This window comes from Fusarium oxysporum, chromosome XI, assembly GCF_013085055.1.
Source record: "Fusarium oxysporum Fo47 chromosome XI, complete sequence".
Classification (NCBI taxonomy): Eukaryota; Fungi; Ascomycota; class Sordariomycetes; order Hypocreales; family Nectriaceae; genus Fusarium; species Fusarium oxysporum.
Window position 1 is genome coordinate 2350556 of NC_072850.1, and position 13603 is coordinate 2364158.

The 13603-nt window shown below is 31.3% G+C and overlaps 1 protein-coding gene across 1 annotated transcript; it reads right to left on the reverse strand.

The window, feature by feature from the left end:
- Positions 1 to 278: 278 nt before the first annotated feature.
- FOBCDRAFT_171097 (uncharacterized protein) lies at positions 279 to 3138 on the reverse strand. Its single transcript, XM_031193008.3, has 6 exons — positions 2772 to 3138; positions 2304 to 2710; positions 1972 to 2252; positions 1699 to 1901; positions 1256 to 1599; positions 279 to 1194 (listed from the first exon to the last, which is right to left on the reverse strand). The coding sequence occupies exons 1-6, from the start codon at positions 3003 to 3005 to the stop codon at positions 435 to 437; spliced, it is 2229 nt and encodes a 742-aa protein (XP_031031854.2). The 5' UTR covers positions 3006 to 3138; the 3' UTR covers positions 279 to 434.
- Positions 3139 to 13603: the final 10465 nt, after the last annotated feature.

Below are 13603 nucleotides of genomic sequence, written 5' to 3' on the forward strand. Positions count from 1 at the left end.
AATTACTAATCTCAGCCAATTAATTAAGCTTTATCCGCCATCTGCCATCCTTGATCACAATGGAGACTGCTTTTATGTATATGGCATTTTATTACTTGCCGTAATTTACTTAGTAGCACTGGCAGTCTAGAAGGTACCCATGGCCATATCATAGTCTTCTATACCCCTAATAAAGAAGTCTTTTGAAATTGCAGATGCATCATTAAGCTGTAATATATACTCCACCAAGTAATAATATACTATAAATGCTACAACGCGTATCTGACCTGCGATAAGATGTTGAATTATATTGGACCTATCTAGAGTATGGCAGCTCCAGGTGTTTGGAGTATTCTCCTGGGAGCTTTCATAGGCTCCACCGTGTTCAAATTCAAGACATCTCCAAAGTTTCTGTAGTTGATTACAGAGTTCTAGCTAAGTTAGCTGGATCCTTCTCAGTTGATCTTCTTATGCTCGAAGGAACAACGTGGTAGTTGTTCCTCGTCAGCGGAGTATGGGCAATTTGCCTCGTCTCTCGCCATATCATAAACCCATCTCTCATTTGGTTGGAGAACGGCCTTGCCGGATTCTTCGGTACCAATATCTCTCCACTTGGAAGCTAGGTAGAACCAACACAACGCATTACTGACTGTGCCAACTTCGTCAGACACGCCCGTTCTAGCAGCATAACTCATCCTCTCATACAGAGCATTATTAGTGAACAGATCCATGAGGTGGGAAGCAACAGCCTTCCAATCTCCGGACTCAACAAGAAATCCGTTAACAGAATCCTTGATCTGAAGAGGAAGACCGCCAGTCTTTGTCGCAACGACTGGCCGTCCAGCATGCAATGCTTCTGAAACCTTTACCTCAAATCCCTCACTAGTTGAGAGTTGAAGGACAACATGGGCTTTGGAAATAAGTGTGTTGAGTAACTGATCATTTGGTACCAGGCACATCACACTGATATCCTTCATAAGCTCTGGGCATAACGACATTATCTGATCTAGTGTCTGGTCGTAGACAATACTTGCGTCAGGATCATCAACAGACTGGTTACCGCAAAGGACAAGCTGCGGAGGATCCTCAATATCGGCCACTTTGCATTGGCGGCGAAATCCGGCGTATGAATCTATCGCCGTTGGAATACCCTTTGAGGGGTCGAACCGGGCAATTTGAATGATGTATTTGCGAGCCGGCCAGTGCAGCTCGGTCCTTTGTTAGAATTAGTAGCCTTGTTTCTCATTATGGTAGGAAAGCTTTTCTGTGGGCTTACATCTTTTGTGCGTGGCAGCTGGCATTGTACATGTTTCCATAGTATCCAACATCCCAATCTCTCAAAGGCTTATTTAAACCATCAAGCCAATCCGTAGTAGCTGGCATATAAGCTACCTTTGCTCTGGGGACTGTATGAGGAACAAATGCAGGAATTGGGTGGCTGATATACATATCCGCCAGTTGTATGTTGCTCCACAGGAATTTCCAAACATCAGCCTGGGCCGAGCTGTCTTTGGCAATTAGGTCACTCCTGATTTGGATGTGAGAGCGATATAGAACTGGTCGATCCGGAGTAAACCTTTTGATGAGAGGAATTAAACCCGGCATTTGCGGGTCATCAATCTGTTGTGTCAAGTCAACGGAAGCTCTACTAATAAATTGATTGCAGAGAATTGACGAGGAAGAACTTGAATTATCAAGCGTGAGATGAGAGAAACTTACAATTATGATATGAGCACCACCTTCCTCCGCTGGGCGTAGTGGGCCAGATTCTGAAAGCCAGTATCGATATGCATTTTCGGTAATCCAGTGGATGACGGCCTTCTTTTCCTCCGCGGTGATGCGTTGGCTGGGAGGACTTACTCCCTGGAGGATGTTGTGGATATTCTTGGTAATTCTGAGGGCAGTAGGGAGCGGTTTGGGAACTATCTTATTCATCAATAACAGTGACAAGACATGTATTAATCATATCCCTCGTTTTCGAGCAATGCTTACCGTACCAAGATAGGTCGACCTCTATTCGACGTGCAAATCGTACTAGCGCATGACGCATGAGAGCTACGCCGCCACCTTGTGGAGTAGAGCTGAAAAATGCGATACGAGTCTTATCGCGACGTAGCTTCTCTGCATAGGTCATCATAGTCTCCCAGGTGGAGGCGCCACATGTGTCCTTGTAGTTCTGAATAGTCGTTAAATATGCACGAAATCCAACATCAGTCTGGACCAAACCGCGGAAGCCAACTTGAAGCAGAGGAGCCTGAGAAGGTCCGAAGTACCTTAGGTAAGGTTAGTGATTAAGCTGAACATATTTGTGGTTGTATACTCACATGACGCATTTTCGAACCATTGAGTCAGCCTGTTCGTCAACACGTTTCAGATCCCAGAAGTCCTTCTCTCTCTTCCTAACGTCTTCATCCTCATCCTCTCTCTCATCAAGTACTACAATTGGAACGATATCTAGATCTAGCCACAAGCGAGAGCATAGTGTTTTACTTACACGCGCAAGCGTGGCTGGTAGACCGGCTCCGATGAACTTGGCAAATTTCTCATGCTGATAATCCTTAACCTCCTCCAGTACATAGTCTGCAATGGCATCCCGACCGAATCCTTGGTTGTCGCTGAGGTCAAGATGCTTGACGGAGAAGTCGGTAAGGTAGATACCATCGTTGATGGCTAGAGCAATAAGTGCAGTTTGATCATTCGAGAAAACAGCCGATATGCCAAGGTATAGCCTCTGGCGCGTAGGTCGACATTAGGACAGAGAATATATAACCTAACAACTAAAGGTAGCTTACCGTGAGAGCCGGGCCGAACTGGCCTTCCGTTTCGGCAGCACTACTTAACCGCCGTTCAAGATGTGCCGACGTGGTCTTAGAGAACTTTCGACCATGCTTGAAGGCCATGATGGAAAGAATGAAAGGGCGAAGGCTCTTCGGTCGACCCGACTGTCCAGCGTTAAGCCCGGAGGGAGATTCATCATTGTGACGGGTGGGCTCTTCCCGTTGAAGTGGTTGATCTTGCTCCGACATTATCAAATTGCCTGTCCACGATGACTTGGCAAAACGTGCTCGTCGCAATCAGTAGAACTTCCGTGCAAGGCTGTTTACTGAGTGATTTTGGAGGTTTAGTTGGGATGCATAATAAACTTTACTTAGTACGTTGTTGAGCGAGACTCTTATGCAAGATTAGAGATGAGAGAGGCATACGGCAAGCACATGAAGTCAGCATGACACATGGCACAAACACAATCATATGATTGCTATTAGTAATGTACTTACCTTATATAAAGAAAGTGTGCGTACAAACAGTTATCCAGTGGCGTGATTATCTACGGGCGCCACTTACATGAGATTGTGTTTAGTTGTCATGATCTGATGTTGTAAAGTAAACAAGAATGGAGGGGGCGGGGACGGAGACACGCGTCGAGGGAACTTGATGTAACGTGAACTGTGTTTCTTTATGCCGCATCTAATTTTACTAGTGGCGATGGCAGTTATAAAAACGATCGATGCCATTTTCAGTTAGACCAAAAACTTTATAATATTACAGAGTAACTAACTCCTTAATTTAATTACAGCTAACGTATATGATAAGCGTGCGCAACAGATAAGCATACACAATAAAAATCTCAACCTTCTCAAGATAAATCATAATAAAAACATAATATATTATCTAATCAATTAAAATCAATTACTATATCAATTTTTAGTAGTCTAAATACCCTCCTAATAGGTTCTTGCATTATAACTAGTCTTACTATATATACCACAACGCCGACCACCTAGTCGCTCTAACCTTCCTTAACCACCACTTCTTAATAATTCGGCTACTATCTGCATATTTATATCTACCTAATTAATTAACTCTTAGGCTTCCCCTATAGTTATATTCCCTCTTCTCTGTAGGCGTATTCTTTTTGCCCTACGCCACCGGCTAAGCATCTTATTTGCCTGATAAAGTTCCCAGATCTTAGCCTCTTATAAGGCTATCTTATATAAAAGAATGCTCTATCCTTTCTTAATATACTTTATAACTTTAATTATTAACTCAGGGGAGCTACTCTTATAATTTCTAATCCTTCTTTGCAAATGCTTAAAGTAAAATTAGGTCTCTAGTATTATCTTTAAGGTCCTTAAAGTCTAAGGGGTCAAAGGTTTAGTAACCTCCTAGGGAGGCATTAAGGTCCATAGTTACACATCAAGCTTCGAGATAACATATTCTAGGTCAAAGGGAGCAAGCCTGGCTCCTCTAAAACCTCCCTTAATATTTTTCTCAATTATAATAGCTTAAAAGGCAATATAAAACGCCAAGAAGAAGTCAGTCTTCTCGATATAGGTTACGCTCCTTTTAATTAGTCGCTTTATTTCTCAACCATATGCCTTTTTTAGCAGCCCAAAGCACCCAACATTAAGGGGCTAAAGTAGGTATAATAAATAAGGCGGTATACAGAGTATAATAATATTATTCTCCTTATAATATAACTAGAAATCAGCTAACTAATAACTTTTATAACTATTAAGGATTAAAAGACAATAAGCACCAACTAATTAGCCAGTTATAGCCTAATTAAAGTACTTTAGCCAGTTAAGGCCTATCTCATTATCTATCCAGCCATTTTTAGTTATAGCAATAACCCAGGTTGTTACGACCTAATAGGTAAAAGCGCTTATGTCACGTGTACCCCACTTTCTGTTCACTAATCACATAGTAACTCACGCCTTAACCCAGAACATTCCGTAAGCCTTGCAACTCGGCTTACGATATAAACTTATGACTCACTATAAGCCAGGCTTAACTTACCATAAGCCACTTAGTATATATATATATTTATTTAGCATTAGATAGAACTTAGCTTACTAGCTATTAATAAGACTTCTTTATATTAATAAGCCTAATATATATTACTTAATTATTAAGAGATATAATAACTAACCTGCTTAGTATTAGTGCCTTATGCATTCTATAAATATAAACCTAGTATAAATTAGTTTCCCTGTTTAAAACCCTATTTATTATATATTAATAGCTCTTATTTAGAATATATTATATAAATAACTAAGTAATATTATATTATTAAGATATTTAGTAATATAAATACTAGATTAATACCTCCTTATACTAAAGTACTACCTAATATAGCTAAACTTATAGCTAAGATTTACTAGATACAGAGAACTATTAATACTTTTTAAGCCTATATTAATAAGTAACCTATTATAAATATATAAGTTACTAATATAGGAAGAGATATTAGAGAAGTATTAAAGCCACCTAAGCTAGAACTATTTATAGGAAAAGCAACTAATATAATTTTATTCCTTACCTAAATAAAAGTATATTTTTACTTATTCTTAAACTAATTAAATACCTTAACTAAGAAGGTATTATATACCTTATTACTAATCTAAGGAGATATAAAGGATTAGTAAGAACTAATTATATAAGACTTCCTTAAGAATAAAGAAAATATATAAGACTAAGATACCTAGAATATCTTTATAAACTAAGTTAATTTTAAATAAGCCCTTAAAGATAATTTCAGAGTAATTAATAAAGAATAATAAGCTATAGTAAAGTTACTTATACTTAAGTAATATAAGTCCTATACTACCTATTTTACTAAATTTAAATAACTTATATCTAAAACTAAATAGGATAATAAAGCTCTAATAGAAATCTACTATAAAGGACTAAAGGAAGAAGTTAAGGATAAACTATACCTAGCTAATAGACCTAAAGAAGGTCTAATAATATATATTATTATAGTAATTAAGATTAATAAATAATCATATAAATATAAAAGAGAGAAAGTAAATTATAAACAGGGTAGTAACTTTAACCTATATTACCTTAACTAATAATATAATAATAACTACTAAGGTAACTCTTAAAACTAAGGATAGTAATAAGAAACTTAACTAAATAATACCTTATATAGAATATAATTAAGACTTATAATACTTAGAGCTACTTAACTAGGTAATAATTACTACTAGTAAGATATATCTAAATATAAATATTATAATTATAATTAGTTTAAATATATAATATATAGCTGCCTAGAACCTAGAAGAGCCAGGGACCTAAACCAAGGTAAGTAGACTCTAGGACTAATTAAGTAATAAGACCCTTAAATAGCCATATATATAGAGATACTAGGCATATATAAATTAGGATATAATGCAGAACTCTGCTATTACCTAGGGGAAAGCCTAAGGAAAGTAAAAAAAAGAGAGGAAAAAAAAGATATAAAAGAATAAGTAAAGGCTGAAAAATGCTATAAAGACTTATAAAAGGCATAATAAAAATATAATACTAAAGAAGAAATAAAAAAGAAGAGGAAATAATAAAAAAAGGAAAAATAATAAAACCCTAAGTATTATAAGGAAGAGAATAGATAATAATAGGAAAATAAATAGAGAAAATGCCTTAGAAACCCTTAGATTCTTAGAGTTATTATAGAGCTAAAAGTAACTTTATTAACCTAAAAATAGTTATATAGCTAAAACTACTATAAAGAAAGAAATAAGACTTATACTTACTATATAATACAGAAGGGTAATTCTTTAATTATAATAATAGAATTATAAATTAAGAGATTAATTACCTTAAGGTCTTTATCTAAGGAAAGAATTAAGAAATAGACTTTAATATCCTTCCCCTAAATAGGGAAATTAATATTCTCCTTAGTATAAATTAGCTATAAGTAAAAAACCTATATATTAACTAAAGGACTAGCTAGGTTACCTTTTCTAGTAACCCTAATAATAATAATAAAATAATTATAATAAATAATAAGAGATCTTAAATCCTAACTAAAGAGGATAATAAGAAAAAGTATAAAATAAAGAATTTATTACCTCTAATAGGAGTATAATATAAGTATATAAAAGGCAAGAAATAATAAAACTATTAAATCTTAGGTCTCCTTAGAATATAATTATATAACCTAGATAAATAATTAAAATATTAAAAGAAACTTAAGGAAAAGAAATAATAAGATAGACTTAAGAATATCCTAAAAAAGTATTAGATTTATAAGAAACTATTTAAAAAAGAACTTAAAATAAAGATATTATAATATAATTACTAAGATTATAAAATATAACTTAAAATAGATAACTTACTATTCTAGAAGATTTATAACCTTAGTAAAAAGGAACTTATTACTTTAAAAGAATACCTAGAAATAGAACTAATAAAAGGAAATATTAAGATATTTACTTTATTAGTAGAATTCCTAGTAATATTTATTCCTAAGAAAAATAGGAAATTATAACTTATTATAAACTATAGGAAGCTAAATGCCCTTATAATTAAAAATAAGACTTTACTTTTACTTATTATAAAACTTAAGGACTATTTATAAGGTAAATAAATCTTTACTGCTTTAGACCTTAAGGGAGCTTATAACCTAATTTATATTAAAGAAGGAGATAAATAAAAGATAATATTTAAAACTAAGTTTAGGCTTTTTAAATATTTAGTAATACTATTTAGGCTTATTAATATACTTATAATATTTTAGTAGATAATTAATAATATACTTTAATAGTACTTAAATATCTTTATAGTATATTACTTAAATAATATCTTAATCTTCTTAGATAATAAAAAAAATATAAAGAATATATCTATAAGGTCTTAAAAGCCTTATAAGATACTAACCTATTAGTTAAATTAGAAAAAAGTTACTTTTATATAAAAAAAGTAAACTTCTTAGGATATATTATTATATTAAGTAAAATTAAAATAAAATAAAAGAAAATTATAATAATAATAGATTAGCTAAAACCTATTATAATTAAAGAAATATAAAGCTTTTTAGGTTTTATTAATTATTATTAATAATTTATTAAAGATTTTAATAAGATTATAAACCTTCTTATAGAATTAATTAAGAAAGAATAAAAATTTATTTAGTTATAAAAGGTATAAGATATATTTAAATAATTATATTAAGCTATTTTTAATAAACCTATATTAATTATATTTAACCCTAATAAGGAAATAAAACTAAAGACTAACTTATTAGACTTTATACTAAGAGGATAAATAGGTTAATATAATAACTAAGGTAAATTATACCTTATTATATTCTATTTGCATAAGTTATATAAACTAGAACTTAATTACCTTATTTATAATAAAGAATTCCTAGTAATTATTAATTACTTTAAGGAATTTAAATACTACCTTATAGGAAGTATATACTAAATTAAAGTCTATATTAACTATTAGAATATTTTATACTTTACTATAATATAAGAATTTAACTAATAATAACTATATTATATTAAATACTTATATAAATTTAATTTATAATTATTTATAGAAAAGGCTTAAATAATAGAAAAGCAGATATAATTAGTAAATAATTAGATTATAATATTAATATACCTAAGACTAAGAAATAACTCCTAGAGAAAAATTAGAAAGAAGAATATTAGTTTATATAACCTATATAGATATTAAGATAGATATAAATAGCATTAATAAGAGAAATCCTAGAAAATAAAATATATAACTTTCTTTATAAATTCTACTTATACCTGCTATATAAATACCAAGGAGTTATTAAGACCCTTAAGTAATTGCTATAGTAAGGATATAAAGTCTAGAAAAAAGAAGTAAAAAAAATAATTGAATAATATAACCTATATATAAAAATAAAGGTATAATAATATAAACTATATAGAGAACTATAACTATTAGAAGTAATAAAATAACTATAAAGCTTAATTATAATAGATTTTATAATTAAATTACTATTATTAGAAGAACCTTTAACTAGAATCTTTTATAATAGTATTATAGTTATTATAAATAGACTTATAAAATTCTTTATTTACTTACCTTATAGAGAGGTAATAAATATAGAAATAATAGCCTATATCTTTTATAATAAGGTAATAAGAGAAAAAGGACTACTAAGGGAAATCCTATTAGATAGAAAACCTACCTTTATATTAAAATTTTAGTAAGTACTTATATTATATTTAGGACTAAATTACTAACTCTTAATAGTATTTAAACCTTAAATAGATAGATAAATAAAATAAATAAATTAAGTATTAAAATAATATCTATAGTATTATATTAATTATAAATAAAATAATTAGGTTAAAAAGCTATTATATGCCTAACTAGCCTATAATATTATATATAATAAAAGTATAAAACTTATACTATTAGATATAAATTTTAGGTTTATATTAGATATATATTATAATATATAAGAACCTAAATTAATTAATCTAGCTATTATAATTAAAAGTAATAAGTTAAAGAACCTATATAAGAAAATAAAAATAGAACTTAAATATATTAGAAAATAAATATAATAGTATTATAACCCTAAGAGGTTAAAGGAATTAACCTTCTCGGAAGGGGATATAGTTTATCTATTTACTAAAAATATTAAAATAAACTAACTAAGTTATAAGTTAGACTATAAGTACCTTAGACTAGTTAAAATTAAATAAAAGAAAAAAAAGGATATCTATAAACTAGACTTACCCCTAATAATTTAATATCACCTGGTATATTATATCTTAATACTAAAATTAGCAGTAGATATAATATATATTAAAACTAGTAATAAACTATAATAAATTATAGGACTAAAAGTTTATAAAGTAAAAGCTATTAAAAATATAAATAAAATTAATAAATAAACTATATACCTAATTAAATAGAAAAACTACTTAGAAAGTAAAAACATATAAGAACTACTAAAATACCTTATTAATGCCTAATAATTATTAAAGAGCTTCTATTAATAATACCAGCAGAAAAAACCTTGCCCTAATTAATAACATTAGAAGTACTAGATAGCTAAGCCTTTATAGCAGTAAAAGACTTTATATTATCTAAAGCTTTAAGATTATTTATAGTCTTAATATTATAATAGAGTATCTTATCTCTATGCTCTTAAAACTGTCTTTTCTAATAATAAAGTTATATAAGATAACTTAAATACTTATTTACTTACTGCTATAATTATAATAACTTAGTTTTAGTAACCTCCTCCTTATGCTTTAAATAATACTTCTCTGCAGTAAAATAATTAGCTATAAAGATTAGCCTAATATATAAAACCAAAGTATAAGGGAATAAACCTTTAAGTATCAAGATGCCCTTACTATTACACTTATAGCTGCAGCAAGTATACTAAGTATATTTAGAATAACCTTCCTTGGCCTAGCATTTAAGGCCTTAAGGCTTATAATAACTACATGGCATAATAAGGAAACTAGTATTTTTAATTAAAATCACTTATACTTAATAATTATAAGTAGCCTTAGACTCTAATATAGTATTAGTAAATTTAGCAAATAATTATAAGTCTAAGTTAGTATATACTAGGATAATATAAAAAGAAAGCAGATATATAAGTCTTAAGGATAAGACTAATAAAGAGAGAGAGATTATATTATAACCTAATAGGTAAAAGCACTTATATTATATATACCCTACTTTATGTTTACTAATTATATAGTGACTTATACCTTAACTTAGAATATTTTAAAAGCCTTGCAACTTAGCTTATAATATAGACTTATAACTTACTATAAGCCAGGCTTAACTTACTATAAGCCACTTAGTATATATATATATTTATTTAGTACTAGATAGAACTTAGCTTACTAGCTATTAATAAGACTTCTTTATATTAATAAGCCTAATATATATTACTTAATTATTAAGAGATATAATAACTAACCTACTTAGTATTAATGCCTTATGTATTCTATAAATATAAACCTAGTATAAACTAGTTTCCTTGTTTAAAACCCTATTTATTATATAGGTAGCCAGGAGGTTACTTTCTTTATACTAGTTCTAAAGGTAAAATTTGCCTATAACTATAATAAATAAATTAATTACCTAGCCTTCTGTATTAATTGCTTAAATTACTATAGCCTATTCCTGATTTCTAGGCTAGACTAATTTTAGGTTTTTATGCCTTTCCGAGCTAATAATAACTATACCACTTAATATTATACCTATCATAAAGCCAGTCTTATTAAAGTTCTAGATATCATCTAATCGGATACTATATTTAGCAATTATGTTCTCTATAAGCCTAAACTAATTGCAAATAATAGTCAGATCTTCGCATTAGGCCCTGTAATAGTTATATCTCCTCTGAAAATGCATCTTAAGCTATAGTTACCGCTTAATAAAATTAATAGCCCAGCGCTTACTAACTAGTAATATATCGCAGTCAGTAAGTAGTTAATTCGCCATTTCTTTAATATTATAATGCCAAGGAGGGAATCCTTATAAATGTAAATTAAAAATATACTAGACTATAACCTCTTCCTCTAGATTACTTAATTTCTAAGAGCTTGGGATATAATCCTTATAAGTAGGAATGCTATAGTATCGGTAATTAAGGGTATTAAAGGAGATATTATAGATTTTTATAGCGCATTATAGACTTAATTTTAGGTCTATCTAATAGGCCTGAAGTGTAAGAATAATTTAAGATTCTTTAAAAGATTAAAATATATTATTTAATAAAGAATTAATTAATTAGATAGTATTAATATAAGATAAGGGATTTTTATTATATATACTTATCTGTTATATATACTTATTATATATATTAAAGGTTTTAAGGCAAATAAAAATCCTAAGACTATATCTAAAAAGAATATATATTTAGCTTTTAATATTACTTTTATATTATATAATACTATTTAAAGTATATTAATTATTAAATCTATGGTTTATGGCTAGTGCTGTTTTCCTGTGGTAGGCTTTAGTAATAGGAAGTTTATAATAATTAGGTTTCTAAATAGGTAAACTAGTCTATACTAGGTTTATATTTATAGATAACATAAGGCATAATACTAAGTAGTACAAAGTATTATATCTCTTAATAATTAAGTAATATATATTAGGCTTATTAATATAAAGATGCTTTATTAATAGCTAGTAAGCTAAGTTCTATAAAAGTGCTAATAAATATGCTTTATATACTAAAGTGATTATATAGGGAACGATAAGTATTAGGTCGACTTATTCCTGGCGCGTAGCGTTCCTGGTGCGCAGCGTTCTAACATCCGTCATTCTAATATAATAAGAGCGTTGGTTGGTTAATATAAGTTAGGTGGATCTTCTACGGCTGATGCCTTGCATGGGGTTTTTATGGGGTATACGTGATGTAACTGCTAGGGTCGTAACAAAGTTGTTAATATTATCTAATGTAAATATCACCAACTAATCTGCACTACTCCCTATTAACATTTTTGTTATATAACGGGGTTAGTTATTTTAGTTCACGGTGTTTAGACTAATGGGATTGCTTTAGTAGGCCGTGTACGTCTATTTGCTCAATCTTCTAGACGTCTTGGATCTGGTAGGTAGGGATTGCAATAGACAGGCCCCTACCCTATTGACAAGTTGAAAAAGGTCCCTGATGCCTGGCTATCGACATAATAAGTCATAGCTATCGTATTCATTTATGTGCGCAAGGATAAAAAGGCCTTTTGGTTTAATTTCTGTTGACCTACCATAGCTTCGAGAAAAGTGGGGGCTAAGTTCGACTGAAGGGTAACCAAGGGCTAGCATTTTCCAGATGTCATTTAATGGCCTTTTATTCCCCGTCGCTATACTTTATTAGATAACCTTAGCTGTCCTAGATGCAGTCTAAAAGGATTTTGCTTTGACTTAGGCCCAGTAACCCAGCTCCGCTCCTGCTCATGGCGCGGGTTTTTTCTCAGTCAAACCCAAGCCTTAATTAGCACCTGTTGCATTCATTCTGTATGATAATGAGAAATTCATTGTAGCTCTGGCGCGGTGCTGTTTGCCACCATTGGGAGTCCACGGCCGTTGGTAAACGCTAGGTCTGCTTGTCTGGTTCGCAAAGTACCTCTTCCTGGACATCACAGCAGACGATGTTGTGCATCGTCGTCGTCGAGTCTATCTGACAGAGTAGTATTATTCTATGAAATTGTGTCATCTGCGCATCACGAGGGCAGCTATCGCAGTGTCTCTCATTTACTGACCGCCATGCGATTGACTTGTTACACGACGCAGGAGCATACGCACACGTGATTGGCTTATCGGTCGGTGAAGCCAATGAGTGGGCTAAGCCACTCCTTTACCTTCTTTTGACTCAAGTATGAGGCTCGCTTACTCCCACATCATCCAAGTTCCCCTCCTGCTCCTGGGTTATAGACACCTACAGAGGAAACATCTGGGCACAGATCGATACCGCTGCGGTCTACTAGACGTTTAGCTTCACTTTACAGTATAATATGAGCTTCAACCTATCTGGCCCGTTCCTCTGCAGCAGATATGTGTCATTGGCAGTCTATATTGCTCAGTGAGACACATTCACAACACAAGACGTCTTGAACTCTTTCTGGCCTGATTACAAGATCAGCCCAGATGTAGATGTCACCCCGCGGATAACGTCACATTTTTTCGTTACAGAGACAAGACATGTAAGCCAATAGGGTTACAGCATATACATTTACTACCATCTAGCCGTTAATGTAATACCATGTTCTTATTATTTGGTGCCGCCCCCCAGGCATCGAAAAGCGATCTCTCAACTCCTTGGCCAACTGATAAAGCCGATGTGCAATGCTCCTCTTGATGCAACTTATCC